This window comes from Megalops cyprinoides, chromosome 21 (genome assembly GCF_013368585.1).
Source record: "Megalops cyprinoides isolate fMegCyp1 chromosome 21, fMegCyp1.pri, whole genome shotgun sequence".
Lineage (NCBI taxonomy): Eukaryota > Metazoa > Chordata > Actinopteri > Elopiformes > Megalopidae > Megalops > Megalops cyprinoides.
This window is the reverse complement of record NC_050603.1, coordinates 10423189-10445267: the sequence shown is the minus strand read 5'-3', so window position 1 is coordinate 10445267 and position 22079 is coordinate 10423189. Positions and strand designations below refer to the sequence as shown.

General features: G+C 50.8%; 1 protein-coding gene across 8 annotated transcripts in view; it reads right to left on the bottom strand.

The window, feature by feature from the left end:
- clasp2 (cytoplasmic linker associated protein 2) overlaps nt 1–22079 on the bottom strand; it is an 83886-nt gene that overhangs the window by 39925 nt on the left and 21882 nt on the right. For 7 of the 8 annotated variants that reach the window (XM_036515729.1, XM_036515730.1, XM_036515732.1 and 4 more), the window contains exons 3-8: nt 21874–21974; nt 19720–19811; nt 18874–18949; nt 17972–18069; nt 13735–13805; nt 281–427 (exon numbers count right to left, since the gene is read on the bottom strand). In XM_036515729.1, the coding sequence (XP_036371622.1) occupies nt 281–427; nt 13735–13805; nt 17972–18069; nt 18874–18949; nt 19720–19811; nt 21874–21974 (585 nt within the window). Of the gene's footprint in view, nt 1–280; nt 428–969; nt 1206–13734; nt 13806–17971; nt 18070–18873; nt 18950–19719; nt 19812–21873; nt 21975–22079 lie in introns of those variants that run through there. The other variant, XM_036515736.1, reaches the window with a different exon arrangement.

Here is a 22079-nt window from a genome sequence, read left to right as displayed (position 1 = left end):
GTTTCAGTCAGTACTCAGGGGGAAAAGGACGGATTCATTATTCACATCTTCTCCCCTCGGTTCTCAAACAGCAAAACAACTACTGAAACTGTCCCTGTCCCTGAAGCCAGCCTTACCCATAATGAGAATGTCACCCCCACATCTTAAGCCCCGCAGACACTGTGCCCGACCATCTCAGGTCCACATTCCTACAGCACTGTGACAGTCAGATTGTGGAGTGCATCTGTGAGCACCTGTATGACTGCTTAAATCGGCAGGGGTGCACGCAGGTGCAGCTTACCTCCCGTCTTCGCCGCCCCGGCGCCGCTGGGTCTCCGGGCACTGTTGCTGGGGTTTGCGGGCTTCTTGGCGGCGGGGACCTTGAAGCCCTGTTGGGAGGACGAGGACCGGTTCCCGTCCACTGACTCGTCATCCTCGAAACTTTTGTCTGGGGAGGAGAAGGACACAGAGTGTGAGCAGAGAGGACACCAAACGGGCCTCCATCAGTCAGACCCTCAAATGTACTCCTCTGCCTTCCAACCAACACAATCCTCTGCTCTGGGAGCCAGCGTGCACACGGGCACATCCATAGAACCTCTCACAACACCCTGCATTACACAAAGGGATTTAGCTGTACGATATGTGCAAACACACACACACGCGCGCGCGCACGCAGGCACACGAGCTGCAGCCTCCCCCTCCTCCGGAGACGTGAAAGCACAAGCAGTCGACCTGTCAGCGGAATGCAGCAACGCTCCCATCGCCATGACAACCCCAGCGCCAACGCCGCTCCGCTCCCGTAGCCCACAGCGGCCACCACCCCGCGCATAAATCCGACCGTCTCAGCACCCCCCCACCCCCCCCCCGTGCCCCCTGTCAAAAAAAGGAGGACGCCCGGGGTCCGGCTGCACTCTGCTGCACACCCGCCCGCCCACGCAAGCCTGCCACCCCCCCCCCCCCCCCCCCCCAACCCCAGCCCGCCCCACTCACAGTCGCAGATCCTCTTGCAGATGAGGCGCCTCATGCTTTCGGTAGGTGCGATCGGGGGGAGGTAGGGAGGGGTGTGTGGGGTGGGGGGGCCTCCCGGGAGGCCCCTCGCGCTGCCGCTCTCGCTGTCCTGTCCTGGAACGGGCTCTCAGCGGGCCTGCCACGCGGGACGCTGGCGCAGCGCACACGCACCCAGCGCTCTGCTCGCCGAGCCCTCCGCCCAGCCTCGCTCCGGCATTTTCCTCCCTCTCCCCTCCCCCTCCTCCCCTCCGCCGCTCCGCAGCCAATCAGCCGGCGGGTGACATCACCACAGTGCAGCCAGTGCCGTAGCGGAGCGCCGTATTGCTCCCAAACACATGCAGGGTTTTTTTCTCTCCCCACCCCTCCTCCCACCAAGGGGAACCTAGGCTAATTGCCGGGGACGGAGGAAACCCAAATAGAATTTGTGAGGTGCGTTAGCAGTTTAGCGCGCGGTGCTCCGTCTCGCCCAGGCACACCCCTCCCTCCCTGACTCCGTCAGAGAGCAGCGCACGGACAAAGGCAGGCTACGCTGGCCATCCCCGTCTTCCAGCGCAGCGCGCCGAGCGCAGCCATGGAGGGGGGGAGTGGGCATGTGCATCACCGTGCGCACCTGTGTGTGTGTGAATGTGCGTGTTTTTTAACGGGGCACCTTGTGTTTTCCTGTACTCCCAAAGGACAGCAATAGGAAATGTGTCAGAAACGCATCAGATAGGCAGCAAAGGCACTGTGGTCCGGGAGGTACTGAAACGATTAGGATATTCTTCACTTCCATATCATATTGTGGCAATGCATGCAGGGTAAGGACTGTTGTCATTACTGTGTAACAATCAGCACTTTATTGTTGCCATGCTTGCAGAGTATTGAGTATCACCGTGAAAGGAGAATCACTGAATTAGCACACTGTCCATCAGAGTCCCACAGTGGGGTGGGGGGGTGTGTGTGTGTGTGTGTGTGTGTGTGTGTGTGTGTGGGAGGGGGGAGGTGGCCTCCAAGGGGCACGAGTCACACACTGCATGCAGACTGCTGTGGTTGTTGCTATGACAATGACCAGAGACAACTATCCCTCTGGGGGGGGGGGGGGCGTTGGGGGGCAGAAGCATGGGGTGGTGGGGGGGTGAGCTTTCATGTGTCAGCTCCAGCAGCGACGCCACCCCCCATATCCCCTCACACTGACAGGCGGCTCCCCCGCAGACCGTCACACACCCCCTGCTGTCCCTCTACTGTCAACAGTAACACTTATGTGATCTCCCCATCCCCAGTCAATAATGACAACCCATCAACTACCCACTCATGTGACCCCCCCCCCCTTTCTCCTCTGCCAATAAGAACCCTGACACACCCAGTGCACCGTAAATTGATTTACAGAGAACGTCTTGAGATGTTCTGAATACAGCCGCAGTCTTCAACATTTGAATAATTGACGAGCGTCTGAGGGTGAACAGTGGCGTTAGACACAAGCATCTGTGGCATCTGAACCTCTGTTCTTTCCTACATTAAAACTGAACACATCTATTCTTTATACCTCACGTAGTGGAAAAAAGATTTCCCAACATGCAACAACAAGTGGAGTTTATGCTGTTCTTTTTTTCGTATGTTGGGAAATTCTGGGGATTTTTGCATTTTTGAGCACTTCAGCATCCGCAGATTAAGGCTCTGTTAATGTGCTAATGTGCTAATCCCCTCCCTTTTGGGGAAAAAACGAAACTGAGTGGGCATACCTCAGTGCGTAAATCCAACCTTGTTTTCTTCAGTTACGCAGAGAAAAATTAGCAGATTAATGCAAGAAACAACAGAATAGCAAATATACAGTAGGAATTTGCAACATGTGGTCTGAACATGCCTCGCAATACTGTGGAAATTTCAATCTGTTCATACCAGACAGGCCTCACAGTCAGACTCTGCTAGCGCTGGGCATTGGGTAAAAAATGGTGACTTCCAACCAAAACCATCACACATGCCACACACACACACACACACACACACACACACACACACACACACACACAGAGACACACACCAACAGATAGCAGTCAGATGAGCTGTGCTGCTCCGAAGAGCGTTGCCATGGAAACCCCAGGCGGAGCGCCTTGTGTTGAAAGGTTTGGAGTCGGAGAGACGGTGGAGACCATGAGGACTCGCCTTCCCTCCCCTCCCATTCTGACTGTCCAGCTTTCTGCAAACAGGTAATCTGATGCTTATCTGCGCTCACCTCCCCCCCCAGTCAAAATCTGCTCAGAACTAATCCGCGTGGGAATTACTCCCTGTGACGGAGGGGAATATAATCCATCAAGTGATCGCACACCATGTTGCGAAAAACCCCATATACACAGTTATCCATGGGGGCATGTGTTTGTGTGCAAGCAAGAGAGTGTGTGTGAGTGTGTGTGTGTGTGTGTGTGTGTGTGTGCTTATGTATCAGTGGTTACATGCATGTGAGCATGCATTTGTGTATATTTGCGCATCAGAGTGTGTGTGTGTGTGTGTGTGTGTGTGTGTGTGTGTGTATACATGTGTGTTTATATATCAGTGGTTATGCGCGTGTAAGCATGTGTGTTTATGCATTTGGGCAAGAGTGCGTGTGTGTATGTTTGCCTGTGTGTGTGTTTGCTGGGCTCTGCTGTGGATATAATTATAGTGTAACACAATGCTTGTGCTTTCACTGAACTAGCTCCATGCAACACTTCTTACTCTCAGACACTATAATCTCCTGGGAAGAGATGCAGTGTCATGTTAGCTACAGGCTTGTTGATTTGGTTTTCATTCCCTTCTGAGACAACAAATCAATGCACTACACAACGTGGCCTGATACCCTCTTATGCACTTGTTCAGCTGACATCTCTTGCATGTTACACGGACGACGAAGGATGAAAAATCCAATTTCACTCTTAACTCTTCATCAATATTCAAGAAGAAAAACCAAAACCCCTGCATAAAATATCAAATGTACTGATATTGATGTTTGTTAGCCCAGGAGAGTGTCTTAATATATCTGGAGGAAGTCATTATTTACAGAGATGATAATGCTGGGCTGGAAAAAAAAACTGCTTGAATATCAAGAAGCATCTAAATCCACATGCCTCAAATGTCCCCTGTGCCCCAGAGTGAGGCATTATATTTAATATAAAAATACATTACTGCTTTTTTTTTTGATGCTACTCACAGCCTGGTCTCTTGCATGTAATTAACACTGTTGGCAAATATAAGTTACCATTACGTACAATTAAACTTTCTATATAATACCAGTTGTTCTTAATTAAAGAATTCAACACATATTTTAAAAACGTTTGTCTAACACTGACAGCAGAAGAAAAAAAGAGGACTGTACTCAAGCCGCAATGCTAAGAGGCGAGACTCTCTTTTGATGTAATGCACAGAGTAGTCACTCGGGGGCAGCACTGGGCTTCCTCCTCGACACAAAGACCCCTGCATTTCCACCTCTCCCTCAGTCCTCAGCTGCATATGCCTGAGAGAGAGCAGGACTGAGCTGGGACTGGGACTGAGCAAACTCAGCTTGATAACACTGCCAATGGCATTCTTCCTCCAGAGCTTTCCCCTCCATACAAGAAAGGCCCCTGATTCTGGACTAGGACCAGGGAACTGTGGGGGTCACCTCACTCTTAGGAGAGGTAGAATAGCAAAACTGCTCTGGCCTCAGAGCTCTGAGAGGCACACAGCACATCAGAGACGGACACACATGCTCAAATTTAAGCACCAAATGCCCACCTACATTCCACTAACAGGGTCTGGATTCTGTGGATGTGAGTGTGGGTGCGTTTCCCTAAGCCCCCATTCCCTTTAATTCCAGCCCAAGCTGTTTGGTTTCTGTTTACCGGCTAATTACTCTGCTGCGCTACATTGAGTTTCCATAGACAGCGTACAGCGTTACTCCACTGAGCTGTTCTGATCCCTGAGGTGGGCCTCTCCATTACGTCAGCAGTGAGAAAGCGCTCCCACTCCCCTCACACAGAGAACCCTGATGACCACCCTGCTTTACTGAGGCGAACTAATACAGATCCTGTTCAATCACTACAACCTCAGTGACAATGCCCACTAGTGGGTGGGGGGAAAAAAGACGGTGATACTCATTTGTGTCACCGAGATTCATCCCAATTTGCGTTTGGAATAAGGCAAAAGGTACTCTGTCTGAGGGGAGGATCATATGGCCTTATGTGACCTTCCACCAGAGCTGTGTGAGCACCAGTCAAAACGCCATTCAGGCGGGAGAGGCCTCAGTGGAGACATTGAGAACCGCCATTACGTTTGGACTGACTCCATATTACATTACGTCATTTAGCAGACGCTCCTACCCAGATCGACTTCCAGATAAGTGATATGTTAGGGTATGTGAGGTAAGCGTGATGCCCGGTCTCTCACAGTCAGAGAACAGCACTGAAGAGGGACCATTCAACAGAGAGGCGATATGAGAGAGGGAGAGGGGGGGGAAGAGGGGACAGAGGTGAGAGGAAAAAGGAGAGGGGGAGAATGGAAAGGAGAGGAGAGGTATAGCATTGTTACTGTGAGAGCCCAAATGTCAGCATACTCTGGGAGGAAGCAGCCTTTCCTAACCCGTATTGTGTCTGCCATATGGGGTACGCTATGCTGACCATGGTGCCATTTTTAGGAGCTGCTGACACAAAAGAAGAAATAAGATTCTTCATTTACATCGTATAGAGGAAGAACAATGACCATAGCAACAGTAACTATTTACCTTCAGGAGACACCAACTTGAGGCTGAAACTACTAATTTGTCCTGAGAGTACTCTGCAAACTCAATATAGGCACTGCACACTCTGTCAGAAGACCATGCTCACCATCTGCTCCACCATGGGGCAGGGCCTATATACCAATCCACATCCCACCCAACTCATCTGTGTCTGTTGCATCATTTCCTGTTGGCATATGATAGTGCGCAGATACCTTAGCTTTCCTCCTCTACGTGACGAGAAACAGTGTCTGTGTTCACTGTCCTAGACCTAGAGAGCCTAATCCTCATTTATCTCCCGTGATAAATAATGACTGGAATAAAATCCTGGATACATCCCTCTTTTAAAACTGGGGGAGGAAGATGCTGCTTGGAAGGACCCCTGGTGAGGAACGTGTGGTATTCAATCTACACAGACAGTTAAGGCATTGCAGGGAGTCGCTTTACTTCATACTGGAAACCTGAGCAGGCAGAACTGCATAGCTGATACAGAGTGCAGCCAACACACAGAGGAGGTAAATGCTGGCAGGACCTAACACAGAGCACCGCTAACACTGAGCACAGCTAATAAAGAGTACCGCTAGGAGCACAGCTAAGACTGGATTAGAAGTGAGCACAGCTAGCAGAGAATACTGCCAGTACCAACACAGCTAGAGCACAGCTAACACAGGGCACTGCTAACACAGAGCACCACAAACATAAACAACAGCCAACATATAGTACCACTAACCCAGGGCACAGCTAGCACAGAGCGCCATAAACACAACGAACGGCTAATACAGTGCACCACTAACCCAGAGCAAAGCTACCACAGATCGCCCCATTCCCCTCACAAAAAACCCAAAAGGTAATGAGAGCATGTGTTTAACCATGTGAACGAGCTGTGGGAGCTGAGTGTGCGCTCCCCCCCCCCCAGAGGGAAGGCCAGCCCGATCCCCACCACACCAGCAGCCCAGGATGAATCAGCACAGGTCCAGTCTGGTTCTTCTCGGCCCTAATCAGGTTAGTGGAGGATAAGGAGCAGCAGGGCCTAATCCCCATTACAGAGCAGCTGAGGGTCATGCTAGATGAAGGCGACTCGTCTGCCTGCGCAACCTCTAAAGCGGTCCCCCCTGCACCATTCCCACTCCCTATTCCCACCACTCCACACACACTCACAGGCAATCTGTTCCTTCCAGAGGGCTCCCCAAAGCTTTCAATAGGAGAGCTCATATTGACTTAGCACATGTACACAGACACAGGCATACTGACAGACAGAGACAGGGACAGACAGGCAGGCAGGCAGACACACACAAACACGCACACACACACACACACGCGCACGCGCGCACACACACACACACACACACACACACACACACACACACACACACACACACATTCTTTTACTCCACCCAGACCAACTGCACTCACAGCCTTGGTGAAGTGCCAGATCACCTGCAATCAAAGGCAAATCTGTACAAATTCAGAAATGACCATTTAATACAAACTAGTCCCAGCTGGAAATATCCACACGAGCTTCAGGTTCAGAAACAAACGCTTAAAAAAGGAGGATTAACATTGTCCACAGTTTGCGTTTTTCAATGAATCGCTGTGCAGATCTCCAGGCATAATCTCGATTGAGACACGGAAGCAATGCTAAAACAAGGAAAGATAAAAACAGAACACATCTGCTGGCCCCCATCCTCACAGTACAGAACCCCTATTTCCACTGACCCCCATCCTCACAGCACAGAACCCCTATTTCCACTGACCCCCATCCTCACAGCAGAGAACCCCTATTTCCACTGACCCCCATCCTCACAGCACAGAACCCCTATTTCCACTGACCCCCATACTCACAGCACAGAACACATCTCTCTTTCATCTAAAACTGCTGGCTGTGATTGGTTTATCTTGGAGCTGGGTCTTTATATAAACATATTTCTTTTATTAAACGCTGAGATGCTAAGTCCAAATCATTTTTGAATATTTTGAACAGGCAAAGTTGGAGACACTCCCCCCCTACAACTGCCCTGTGTCTGTCAGTCTGCTGGGGATTTCCCTCATAAATTATTAATGCCTGAAACGACTGAATCATTGATGAACAGACGGTCTCTTTTCGGGGGGTGGGCATGGATAAGGCAGAGAGAGGTGGGAGGACAGGGAAGCACACACTCACAGTCATGCTAACATGACTTGGCCATTACTGGGTTGCTGAGTAGTGATTGTTGCATTACGTGTATGTAGCTCAAACAGATTCAGTGTGGGTCTGGGGGCTGTTGCATGGGGATTGGTAGATTTCTATCCGTCCCTGGCAGACATTAACACCAGAACTCAAACAGAACGGGGCCTGTGCTGCAGATGCTCAGCGAGTCGATGCCTCAGTGTGGGAGAGCACGGGGCTCTTCTGAGGTCAGCAGAAATGGGTCAAACGCCGGCTGTTCGCCATGGAAACGGGGGCGGGGCCTGCCCTACGCTGCCATGTGCTGTCATGTCAGTCAGGGCTTAAGACCGTGCGCTTCGGCGTTCCTGTTCGCCGGGCGCGAAGGAGACCGCCAGAGCTGGGGGTGAGGGGACTCCCCGCTGACACCAGGGCTAACGAGCTGCCTCGCTGGGGTACGACTCTGCCCAATGCACCCCTCACACTCACAGCGCTGCTCTTCTAACCCGCACATAAAACCGTCTGTGACTGCGTAGGCCATTACTCAAATCCTGTTCATGTTTTACATTAAAACAATCACGACACCTGCTTGTGCTATTCAGTAAGAGTTTCATCCCGACTGGCACATTTCACTTCGAATGAAACATGCATGGCATGTGCTTTTTAATGTGTTTACTGTTCTGTTCCATACTGCTGGGTCAGATTTCACGTGTTCTAGGGCGACTCGGAGATCAGGAGAATGAGGTGCTGAACGCGAACGGTGTTTAACAGACCGCGCGTAACTCTACGCTCACAGCAAGGCTCTTCGTTCAGGACGCTGTTCCCACTGCCGCCCCACCACGCACCCATCACTCCAACTAAAAATAATTTTCATCAAAGTTCTCGGGAGTAGGTCACTGGTTTGAAAATGAACTGCAGGGACAGGGCTCAGCATAGCACTTAACACTGGACATACCATGTATAAGCAGTCAATAGCCCTTACAGGTCAAATCAATGAATGCTGGATGTGTCCAGACACTGTACACGGGTTTTATTTTGAAGTGGAATGAAGCTGCCTCGTAATCAGGATGCAGGTGTAATCTGGCTCCATGCTGAGGAAGGGAACAGGAGGAAGCAACTGTATCTCGACCGCTCTCTTTACAGACACGCAGCGGGAGGCCGCCTCTAATGAGCATGTGCAAAACGAACAGCGAGCAGATCAGCCCGCCTGCTTCAGCTGGAGAGGTGAGAGTCCCTGAATGTCGCTGGCACGCTCCGAAAAGCAGCACGACCCGCAGAACAATGACACCCTGAACAAAGAGGCAGTGCTGTGAGCGCGTGCAGTGCTCAGTGCTGCTGGGAGAGCCCCCCCCCCCCCCCCCCCCAGCCTCCCCCACCCCCTGGCTGCCCCCTCTTAAACACACAGCCAGGGCCTACACAGAGTGCTCCAGCTCACAGCTCCTCGTGTCGGAGAGAAAAAGGGAGCAAAAGTCTCTCCAGCAGACGCTCCACCAATAACCCTCTCCCACTGCTTTTCTCTTTTCCCTCTCCTCCCTCATTCTCCCTCTCTTTCTCTCTCCCAACTCTCATCTCCCTCCAAGGCTTCCATTCCTAACAAAGAACGAAAGAAAAACTGACACACAAACACTGAAAAAAAAAAAAATCAATATTTACATATGTTTATCAGTGTTCAGGCTAACTGACTGAAAACCAAAACAAACATGAAAGCCTGGTTTCCCTGACTCTAGGGAGAGGCGCTTTGCTGCCACATTAGTGCGGTCATTTGAAGCCTTCTGGGAGCGACCGGCGAGGGCAGGAAGGAGAGAGAAGCCTTGAGGAGGCCCTGATGAAACCCCTGCGCAATGAAGCTGCCATGTGTCAGTGACATCACGGGATGTTTCGCTGAAGAGCTCCTGAGGTGCCAGGGGTTCTGCACAGCAGACGGGTCAGCGCCGCTCCGGCCCTCGCTGCCGGGCCCGGGCCAGGGGGTCTGGGGCTTATATAACCCCCCCCCCTCGCACCGTGGGAGCCGTAGCCAGCGCAGAGGGGGGGGGTGAAAGCAGACACCAAACAGGGGAATAGGACGTCACTGAGCCCTCAGACTGCAGCCAGCAAGCTGCCTGAGCATGGAGGGGGAAACTGCACCAAGGAGGCCAGCTAGAGGGGAGCAGTGTGTGTGTGCGTGTGTGTGTGTGTGTGTGCGTGTGTGTGTGTGCGCGCGCGCACACGCATATATACCTGTCTGCAAAAGCAACTGTATGTGTGTGCACGCATGCACGCATGGAATATGTGTATACCTGTATGTGAGAGAGACTGCACGTGTATGTGTGTGTATTGTACTGTAAGCGGCTCTGGAAAAGAGCATCTGCCAAGTGCCTAAATGCAATTGTAAATGTATCTGAGGGGAGGGAGAAGGAGCACTTGGCCCCTCCTGCAGCACCTCACACTCAAAATCCAACTAATCAGGAAGAGCAGTCCCCTCCTCTAGCTGTGTGTGCGCGCGCATGCATGGACAACGGGGCCCAATCCACACACTCCTTTCAGCAAAAAACTCCAGACGATCAGTCCGTGCTTAACACTGCCATCTTCAACTCCACTGTCCCAACCACCAAATCCATCATCAAAGTCTGACCCCCTGCCCGTCTCCTGACTCCAGGCCCCCCCCGGAGGCCGGAGCAAGCGCCTTCGGCTCACACAGGTACCCGGTCCGCCCAGACAACGCCACTGGAGAAGGTGTGCGGCTAAGCTGCTTTCCTGCCCGCGGCCATATGCCGCTCACGCCCCCCTACCCCCCCCCCCCTCTCCCGTATGCGGGATCAAAGAGAGACACTCACCATCTCCATCGTCCCCTGCTGCCATGGCGACGGAGCGGAGCCCGCGACGAGCGGGAGCAGCCGAGGGACTGAGCGAGCGAGCGAGCGGTCGTGTGCGCACCTCTCTCTTTCGTCCTCCTCTCGCTTTCTCTCTCTCCCTCGTTCTCTTTCTCTCGGTATCGCCGGAGCTGCGCTCGGACGGGCACAGCGTTCTGTGACCCTGCAGGATCTACGGCTCCCTCTCTCCCTCCTCTCTCTCTCTCCCTCTCTCACGCACACACACACGGTAATCAGGAGCAGCTGTTCTGGCTCTTCAAAATAAAAGCCCCGCAGAGAGCGCACGACACTGCACGTCCTACCCTGTCTTGCCCCCTCCTTCCTGCCATTCTTTTCCTACACAATACGCTCCTCCTCTCGCTCTCCTGTCTCGGAGTGGCCCTGAGCAGCGGCACTGGCCCGGCGGACCGTTCCAGCCAGCCACCCCCCCATTCCTCTCTCACTTCAGCGCGCCTCACCTAACTCCAGCTCCGGTGCGTGTTACTTCAGAACCAAGGAATCTGCTTGTCTATGGAATGGAATCTATGGACATCCATCATTTTCACCTTTAATGAAAGTAACCGCCATGGGAATGTAACCTTGCCTTTCTGTTTCTCTCACTTCCTCTCTCGCTGACTCTCCTTCCCTTTCTCTCTCTCTCCCGGCCTCTCCTTCCCTTTCTCTCTCTCCCTGATCTGGCACAAGCTCAAAACCAGATCAGAAGGTGTTTATTGCGAGTTTGGTCCTCTCAGTGCTGCTGTGCTCCCAGCAGTGTACCAGCTCCCCAGTCAATATAAGGGGCTCTCATCATCTTCACCATCATCATCACCACCTTCATCATCATCACCATCACCACCACCGCCATCACCACCATCACCATCATCACCATCACCACCACCATCATCACCACCACCATCACCATAGTCCCCTATCTGGGTCCACCCCTCCCACGGCTGTTTCAGAGACAGATGCGCCCTGCGGACACTCAGGTGTCCCCACATAAGAGGGGCCCTTTGTTCAGAGGGCGAGAGCGAGGCCCTTTTATCTGGAGACGGGTCCAGAAGGGGGTGCAGCGGACGGAAGAGGCGAGAGCCTTGTCCCGGGAAAGGAACCGACTCCAGTGTGCGTGTGGGTGCTGGTGGTGGTGGATAAGGCTCCAGACATGCAGAGTCACACCAACACTCAGCAGAAAATGTGACCAAGGAATCCTCCCTGACAAACGACAGCGACGCAGGAACACAAAGATGCCAGTCAGAGGCGGCCAAAGAATGCACCACCTCAGAGCACATTACCCTGGAGCACAGCAACATCACCAACGCCCTGCTCCGCCAGTCACAAAGCTCCCGTCTGTGTAACACGCTGAGGATCGCGGGTTTGACTCCCCTATGCCGACAGCAGGGCTCAGCGCGTTTAAAGACTGCAAGTGTAAGTGCTGTCAGCTGCCCTGAGGACGGGAGCTCTGCAAAGGAAACCAATGTAATTGCACACAAACCCTCAACATAAAACAGGCACGTGAAGATGAGAAGATTATGCATTATGATATTTCCTCTATTAAATGATGCCGTTGCTTCCTATGTAACGCCCAGACGGAAACCAGATGCCAGTGCCAAAATGACACACTCAGGTCACATGACCTGCATTGCACTGCGCTCAGAACACTCTGCCCGTTTTCTGCACAGAGTCTGCACACATTCACTGATCATTGTAGCATACGTATCTATCAGCTGCTTAGTGACATGGCCAAGGACAAAGCCAAGTCTTTCTTAATAAATAAAAAAAAAATGAACATGATAGGAAACTTAGTGAACAGGGTGGACACGCTACTTGACATTCAGATCAGTTTGCAGGATTGATCCAGAAACGAAAGTCCATATGTATGTCAAACTCTATACTTGACTGTACCTCCTGGGACCGCTCTTGCAGGCTGTCTGTTTGTAATCGGGTCCTCACACTGCTGCCGGTCTCTCTGGCCAACCAGGAGAGGCTGTGCAGCTCGACCCAAAACAGCTGCAGCCTATGCCCCGTCTTCAGGTGTGGTAACACAGCAACAACCTACGCCCCATTGTTAGGGGTGGTTACATAGCAACAGCCTAGGCCCCCTCACCAGGGGTGGTTACATAGCAACAGCGTACACCCAGTCGTCTGGGGTGGTTACATAGCAACAGCCCATACCCCCTCATCAGGGACGGTTACATAGCAACAGCCTATACCCCCTCATCAGGGGTCGTTGCATAGGAATTGCCTGCAGCTTTAAGAGCAGGTTTCTCGATGCAGCCAGGTCTTCCGGAAGCTCTGAAAAGCTTAAAACATAAGCCAACCTAATCCAAACGCACCGGCCCCCAAGATCTTAGAGGAGGAGTCTAGGCCAAACAAGCCCTCCATTCAGACTCCGTCAAGCTCCAAAGCTAATTATGGCACATGGCGGCCCGCACCGTCAGCTTAGGTCACCAGCCAAGACGTCCCCCAAGACCCCACTTCCCCCACGGCTGCGAGAGCTGTGCTGGACCCAGTCTGCTTCGCCACCCCCCACGGAGCCACGCACTACCCCGCAGCACCACCCAAGGTATCCCACAAGGCCATTCAGACTTCAGCTCACAGGCAGCGCGAGTGTGAATGCGTCAGAACATGCAGGCAGCGTGCCGCGTTCGTCTTCGGGGCGCTTCCAGTCCCGCGGAGGAAGACCCCACCCTCGCCTGCTCCTGCGCCCCCCTCTCTCCAGGCCTACCGGGTGCCAGTGCACTCGGCAAGATGTGCACAGTGCGCTGCGTTTTATCTGGAGCCTTCCAGCAAACCCAAGATCCAGAGGTGGAGGAACCTGCATCCGCCTCCCCACGCAATCACTCATGAGCTTCATCCACAAACACACTTCACCAGCCTTGTGCGTTTGGACATTTTGTGGAGGTACCTCCAGACGCACAAGGGGACCACACGTAAATCTGTAAGCCACCTAAGGCTGTCAGCAAATCTGGAAAGATTATTACTGATCATTATTTCTCCCACAGACACCTGCTCTGGTGAGGAGCAGAGAAACCAGCCCAGATTAATTAATAAATCAACAAAGTAAAGACACTCACCGTGACTGAGGTTCAGAGCCATGTTGCCGGAGTTCTGCACTTCATCAAACTTGCTGAGTATCGCTTGCAACCTGAAGACAAGGGAACAGGAATAAAAAAAACAAAGGACAGAGTTATAAGAATTATAAGTAAAGGACAGAAGTCAGGCGTCAGACTTAAAACCCCACCAGTAGCTCCTACCCATGCTTTTTTAGGAAAAACTTGCATTTAAGGACAAAGGCAAGTCTTTCCTTGTGTACAGAGCATGATTCTAAACTTACATTCAGTTAATCTTCAGTTTAAAAGCACGAAGGAGGCTGTGGGCTGTAACAGTACTGATGCAGAGGAAGCCATTCCAAAGTGACCCGCACTTAAACCGGGTCTTTCAAGAGGAACTGTGGTAATGTCGAACTCAAACCTTGACTTCTCCCTTTCTAAATGAATCGATGAGGGGGGATAACAGTGATGTCAACAACACAAACACTGAACGGCTTGTAATTGTATTAGTTTGGAAGTTTGGATGGAAACATCCCTGTTGCTAACCTCCATGTGCAACTCGCAGACCGAGCACAGAGCCACTACAGAAACACAATATCACCCTTTCACCCTCGGCCACAAACAGGGCCATGTCACCATGATCCCAGCGTTAAGAGGCATTCTCTGGCACGGCGTCATGGAAAAGGAAAAAAAAAAAAAAACACCCAGCTAAATCCAGTCACACCATGAAAACAGAGACAAATAGCACAGCCAAGACACCAGCCGGCTAAACTAACAGAAAAATGAATAGGCAGGCGGAGAGCGGTAGCTGTCTGTACGTACCTTTCTCTGTGTCAGCCTAGTTTTGCAAGAGAGAGCAGTGCACAATTGGGACACACATGCCCCGAACCTTAAATACTCTCTAAATCGCAGACAAAAAGGAAAGGCAATCCCATACACCAATCTCCTCGTCCGTCGCCGTGAACGAATTGCAATTTCTCGCCCGGGCGTCCCGCATGTCGCCGTGGCGCACTGTGAAAACGTGCGACGGGTTCCGCGTCCGCATCCGCCCCCCTCCTCCCCCCCTCCCCGGGCCCTTGTCCCGCCGCGCACAGGTGAAACGCGGGCGCTCGCGGAGGAGCTGAAAGGGTTAACGTCCGGCCCGTGCGCACGTGCCTGTCTGCCCCCCCCCGGGGACCCGCGGCGTTGACGTTGACGAGCGGCGTGTGACAGCCCGGCGGTCCCGCTCCCCTTTACATAACCTCCCGACTGAGCCACAGACACACACGGCAGCACGTCTTAAATCTCTCTGCGGGGGCGGGGCCTCGGGGCTGTCGGCTGATCCGTCACCCCCCCCCTCCCCCTCGCTCTGTGCCACTAGGCGCTGTGGTGACTGTGATCAGAAGAGAGATGGTCAACAGACCCACTGTAAGCTTAATGTCTCTTCCCATTGATTCTGTTTGCAGATCTGACATAAGCTATCATAAGCATAGACTCTGCAGAGAAATATCTGTACATTAAGTATATCCCCTTCCGCAAAAGAAATGCAGCACTGCACTAAAGCTCTCTCTAGATCTCAGATCATTAGTTTAGCCAGTTATACAAATCCTTTTTTTCTTTTTTTTGAGATTATATTTGAGGGTACCAGAGAATAACAACAAATAATTCTTTCCACTCAGCACACCTTCTTGTGAAAGAGATATTCATGGCAATTAAATTCAGTTTAAAAAGTAGTGGAGGTTATGATATTTTTCTGTGGAACATTCCAGGAGATCTGGCTCAGGGAGGCCTGTAGGTTACGCTCTAAATTATTTGTTTTTTGTCTATTGTTTCAATCTTGCTGTGGAAAATTCCATTATAAACACTGGTTAACCATTTCAGTAGAACTGTGGAAAACCGTCTTGATGCTAGCATGCTTTATTAAAAGCAGGTTGTAGGAAGTGAGGCAGAACCCCTTTCTCTGGCGACTGGTAATATAAGGAAACTGAGAAGCCCCCTGTTCCCCAACCTCGGCAGGGCCTCCGCATTTCCTTGAACCTCGAACACACAGCTGACGCTCTCACATACACCGCCTTATTGCATTCCTCCATTTCATCGGACTGCAGCACCACACAGCAACCACAGCGCTCTCCGAGACAAAGAGTGTCACCAAGAGACCTACAACGCCCCGAAGTCCTAAAGAAATATCCTGAAGTCAGGATATGGTGAAACAGATTCACCATAAAGCCTAAACCCTGCAACCCTACAGGTTTCAGCATCTACTGCATAATGTTTTAGAGAAAGTAAATAAATCATAACTAAGCTATCTGCTTGGCAGGCTTGCATTTGGGGTGTTTCCCTCTCTGAAATATAAGGACCATTACGGTTAGGTTTTAGGTGTTAGGGTTAGTGTTCCAGTCACCCTCCACTAGTCCAGTGCCCTGAAGCAACACAGAGTAAATTATAATGTGGCTCTTTAAGCCAATATCAGGACAGCCAGACGGCCTCGTTTACAGCAAAGACAGGAACTTGCCACTAGGACTCCTTAAAGGAACCTCCAAACACCACCCACCTCTCTCACCCTGTGTGCCTGTGTCTGTGTGCCTGGTCAAAGTCTGCCACTACTTTTTGGTGCCACTAGAGGGAGAGATGGAGCAGAGGGTCTGCAATCCCAGAGTGCTCTTGGCACGTTTAGCAATAATAACCTTACCCTGGGCGGCTTGCCAAATATACATGTTTAGACACTAAATGTTTGGGCACAGGGTAAATATTTACCGAAAGAAATTCAGGTGAACTACCTTTCTCAAGGGTACGGTTTCATCTGTGAACTCCTGTGCTTTCAAGCCCATTAGGGTTCCCCCCAGTGTTCTGTGGAGATCGCACAGTTACAGAGAATCGCAAAACTGCAACACGCATGCTAGCACTACATGGCAAATTGTTGCGCACAATCACCGGTGAAAATGGTAGTGCATCATTACATAACCAACACCAAATCAGAACACTCTCTGGCATATTAGTGTGGATCATCCCCCCACCCCATGAACCGACTAACCCCTCTAACCTCATCTAACCCCCCTCCACCCTCTCCCTGTCTCCGTGACAGAGCTGAGGCCAGCATCCTGCAGCCGTAATCAAATCAGGGCCGCCACACGATACTGCAAACTGTCCACCGGCCCCTGAAGGGTGTTCCTGCGGCATGGCATGGAGCACTCCTCCATGCACAAACAAAAGCAGACCCTGAAGCGGACGAAGAGGAAACAGCTGGTGTATGGGGTGGGTGGCAGTGCCGCGCGCTGGCTCAGCTCCTGAGCTCCAAACCGTACAGCTGCAGGTGTGACTTCTAGAAGAGCCTCTGACGTTGCACCCTGAGAACAGGAGTTATCCTGCACCCCTTCAGTAAAGATGCAGCTGTATGAATGGACAAAATAACCTTGGATAAGGTCAACTGCTAAGAGAACAAACAGCTATCAAAAATAAAGTGGAGTAATAATAATAATAATAATAATAATAATGTCTACATTCACTGCTTATGTTTGTCCTCACAACTAACCAGTATACTCATTTCATTTTTTAAGACAGCAGTCTGCAGTCTTAAGAACAAGCTGCCTGTCCTACTCCACTCCCACATAAACTCCCACATAAACCATTTTAGGATGAGCAAGCACTGAGATACATTTTGTTTCACTGGGTCAGTACCTCTCCACCAATTATAGCCCAGAACATTGCAACCTGACCACGGGCGGGGACGACAATTCATTCACATGTACAGGGATTCACCTCTACTTAATAAAGGGTTGCCTTTTAAAAATAGTGTTGCATGCATTTAAAAATCTGCAAAAAGGAAGTGACAACGGTGTCACTGCTTAAAATTAGTTAATTTTTAAGATGCTTTATTTAGATGTTCATAAATAGCCGAACACCTGTATCATGTGCACAGCCACACAGAGACCAGTGTCTGCCATTCACAGAAAATGTGAGAGAAACTGCGATGCCTCTTTGAAGGCCTGGTGCTCGAGAGCATCACAAGAGTACATCAAGCAGATACGAGGACTGATTGATGATGCAAGGTTTCCACATGTTATCTATTCAGAGGTGCTCAAAGGACAAGGCTTTGATCCTGTGAGAGTGCAACTCATTAACACTGCACTGTGATGTGCTCCTCAAGGTGATCTTAAAAGAGCCCTGAACAGCAGCATCTGTGGAATGCAGGCCGGCACCCTCTCTCCGGAGCACGGCCAAGACAGGGGGGAAGGGGTACTAGGAAGAGGGGACGGGGGACGGGGGACATCTGTTCGGGACTCACCGCGCAGCCGGGAGGCCCTGCTTGTGCAGGCTGGGCCTCACTCTGTCCCCCACGTACCGGTACACCTCCACCAGCGTGGTCATCGCTATCTCTCGAACCTGCAGTGGGAGACGGGACACGTCACCAGGTTAACGGCCGAAAGCAACACCACGCTGTCACTGTCGCTCTGTCTCCTGTCCCCGGGACGGGGTCCGATTACCGTCCCGCAGATCGGGTCACGAAAAATTCCCCTCGGCCTCTCCCTCACAGCTTGACGAAATCACATTGTAATGGGATAAACAGAACTCTGAGTAGACTCTGGGTAGACTAGTGAAAACCCAATACAAATATGTAATCTAAATGTAGTAAGTACAATGCGTTTAGCTACGCGCCTGGATGCCAGGCATTGGAGATCTGCCTTTCTACAGATCAACAACGCAGCCCCACTGTAGTCTTATGACAGAATGACAGAAACGGGTCTTACCAAAGACATACCGCTGTGAAGCTGACTGTCACTGCATTGCTATTGTTATTTTACCTTATTTTTATGTTATTTTTATCTTTAACGAAGGACTGCAAAAGCACTCTATTCAAATTCTTTTAGTTTCACGTCTGCAGCATTCAGCTAAGCATTTAATTGAGATACAGATAATTTAAAACACAGTCATCAATAAAGATGATAATCATAAATCAACATCAATCAAAGTACAAATACAAATGTTATCTTAGGGGGGTAGTACAGGCATGCAGGTATAATGAAGTGAAACCACTTGCAGTTCCAAAACAAACTCTTTTGGTTATAGAAGTGTGGCGCCTGTTTCGTGGCTGCTGCTGCCTTATCTCCGGACTGGGGTGACCTGTACAGGACAGTATGGCTCCACCCCAGTTTCGTCCCGCGGTGGGGTGACCTATTGAGCTCTCACCTGTGCATTGGAGTCTCCCGTCAGTGTGCAAAGAAACGGGACCATTTTATTGAGTGTCAAGGCAACTGGCCCATACCTGAAAAAGAAAGAAATAGTGAGAGGTAAGAGAATGAGGCAATGCATGCTGGGAAGGGCAAACATGTAATTTATCTATGATGTCACTGCCATTAACCCCAGTACTCAAGTACAGCAATCAGTGTCATTTTTTATGGAGACTGTAGTCTTTACATATGCCTGGTGGTCAACAATACAGCTTTCCTTTATTTCTAAACTCCGTAACAAGCCTTTTCACAATGCTTATTGTGATCCTCTGTCTTGTCTTCTTTATGTGTCAGCTGTGTAATTGGTTTATTCTCCGCAGACTGCTGGGCAGGGAATCTTCTGCCTGCATTGTTTCGCTAGGGTCCCATACTCAGACTACAATCTTGTAAAGCGACTTCAGCATTCCACACACTAGACCCCTTTCCCTGCTACACACAAGCGCTCATCTTAGTGTAAACCTCTTTAAACTAAGACTTCTAAGAATGCAGCAAATTCCTCCTCGCAAACAGCCCTCAGACACAACAGTGGGTGGTGGTGAGGAGGAGGCTTTGGACAACCTGGCATGTAACCAGTGGATTGTCTGTTTGAATCCTGAGCAGGACATTGCTGACACTTTTAGAAGAACTGATTCAGTAAGTATCTCACTGTGCTACATGATAATACAGAAATGATGAACAATGTTAGTTGATCGGTTAGATTAGACACTTAGATTAGATAATTATTTCAATAAAATCCCTACATGAAAAGGATTAATTAAAGACAAGTGACAGGTCTGACTCAGCCTCTATAGAGGAGTGTACTCACATGTTAAGTGTAGTGATGAGACAAAGGCAAGTCCCCTCTCGGCACCGGAAGTTCTTATGTTTGAAGCCCGGGAGCAGCCGTTCCCATACGTACTGTTTGCAGGAAAGAGGCTGATTTAATCACAGGTATGAAGAGCAGTGAAATGTGGCCCATAACACCACCATGACCAAATATACACTATTACCGCATAAACACATGGTCAGTAAGTAAGAATGATAACACCATTACCAAATTCAATGCAAGGTCACAAATTAAGCATGTAGAGAGACGCCAATAACAGCTGTTCTTTAACAGAGATGTAACACAGATCTTTACATCTCTCTGGGTATTGCAGGGTTTGTGTCCAAACTTTTGGCTGGTACTGTGTCTGGGAGACAGGGAACGTGAGTGGCTTAATGAGTTGGTGCTCATAGAGTGGCACTCAACATATGTCCTGCTGTTTTTAATAAAAACAAAGCGGTGGTTGCACACTTTGGCGAGGGGTGGGGGGGCGTGGGGGGGAGGTGAGGCCTGAAAGCTCAGACCCTGTTTGTCTTGGCTCTTGGGGGACTGTGCTCAGCGCGGACAAAACTGCAGCTTCAACACAAAATGCAAAGAGAAACAAAGCCTGCCCAGGGGCATGGTGGGAAATAAAACAAATGTACTCATTAATACAAGTGCTGGCTTGGCTTCAAATGCCCTCCAGGGGCTGTCGGGTTATAACAACACTGATAAATATTACACATTTTCCACACATGAAAGAATGACAGGAACACTGAGCCTTGGCTAAGCATTATGTGCACTACTCTTAAATGTTCAGGACAACCGCCTGCAAAATTTTATAAACTACTACTACAAATGATAAGGTTTCCGTTTCAGATAGTGCCTGTTGGCCTCAAGTCAGTCAACACACTGCTAACGCATCCCATTCTGTTCAAGCTGAGAGAGAAAAATCACTACCAGGTGCCCCCAGTAGGTGGAGCTGCAGCCCTCCAATCTTCTCTCCCCTCCCCTCCTTCCTGACCTCCCTCCCCGGAGTAAAAACAACGGCTGCGTGTCATGGCAAAAGCTGAAGCCGTCACAGAAGCACTGTGGAGAGAGCCGACGTCAGCGCCTTTCTCCAAAGCTCTGCTAAGCGGAGCAGCGGCTCAGGGCCCGTTGCTGGAGCCGGGAGGGTGGGCTCAGCAGGCAGAGCTCCCCTATAAATCAATGCTCACAAAACTCTGTTATGTTTGGCAGGGGGGCCTCCTGGCTGATTAGGAAATGGCTCCGCGTCGTTAGTAATTTCAGACAGCCTGGGAGGCAAAGCCCTGTTATTGATCCTCATAAACGGCAAAATCTAAACGTGCAACTTGAACGGAGGACAACGGGGACAGCCAGCCACCGCGTCCCAGGCTAAAGGCCTCGTTACGCCATCCCCGAATTCGATGAGCGACGTGGTACTGGATCGTTCGAAAGTTAGCCGCGCCGTCGTACTTTGATTCTGTAATATCACACTTCACATGTTATGCTGCGCAGCCGTAGGTTGGTCTGAGTAGGCCGAGTCGGAATGCACTCAGATTAGTAACTAACAAAACGCTGCACACCCTATGCCTGCTCATTTTAACTGCTGACAAGCTCTGAGGGAGACAAACAAGGGCCATTCTGGGTGACGCCAAACGCCAGCTGGATCGCGTGAGCCATGATTACAGTGCTACTCGAAGTAAGACAAGCCGTGACAATACCACCATGCTTTTAGCTGGATGGCCATTTTTTCCCCATTTGAAAAACAGCTATAAAAAGGGTATCAATTTTCTTGAGTGAAGTGATGTGGAAGTGCTTCATACATTATGGAGGAAAAAAAAAAAAAAATTTTCACAACAAATTTTCAGACCCTGTCAGGAGGAAGCCGAGCCAGCTGCTTTAACTCAGAGAGTCTTTAGAGAAGCTCTGTGCTTCAGTATTCGTTTCAAGGTGAGATTCTTCACACAACAATCGCAAGAGTGGAGGGTTGCAGGGCCGACCTGTCGCTCAGCATTTCAGCATGTGTGCTGCAGCTCAGTCTGCTCTCGGACAGGGCTGCGTCCCTTAGGGCGAACCCAGAGCGCACTCTGCCCTTGTCTGGGTTAAACCTGAGGAAAGACACGTCCTCGCACCCTCGGGCCCCAGGACGCGGGGCCGGCCGAGCCCACTCACCATGACCGGGGCGACCTCCATGAGCCGGAGGATCAGGGCCTGGGCTTGCTCCCGAACCTGCTCCTTCGAGTCCCCCAGTCTGTCGATGAAGGCCGGGATCACTGAGAGAGGGAGGGAGGGAGAGAGAGAGAGAGAAAAGAGAGAGAGAGAGAGGGAGGGAGACGGAGAGAGGGAGTGAGAGAGAGGGCGAGAGAAAGAGAAAGAGA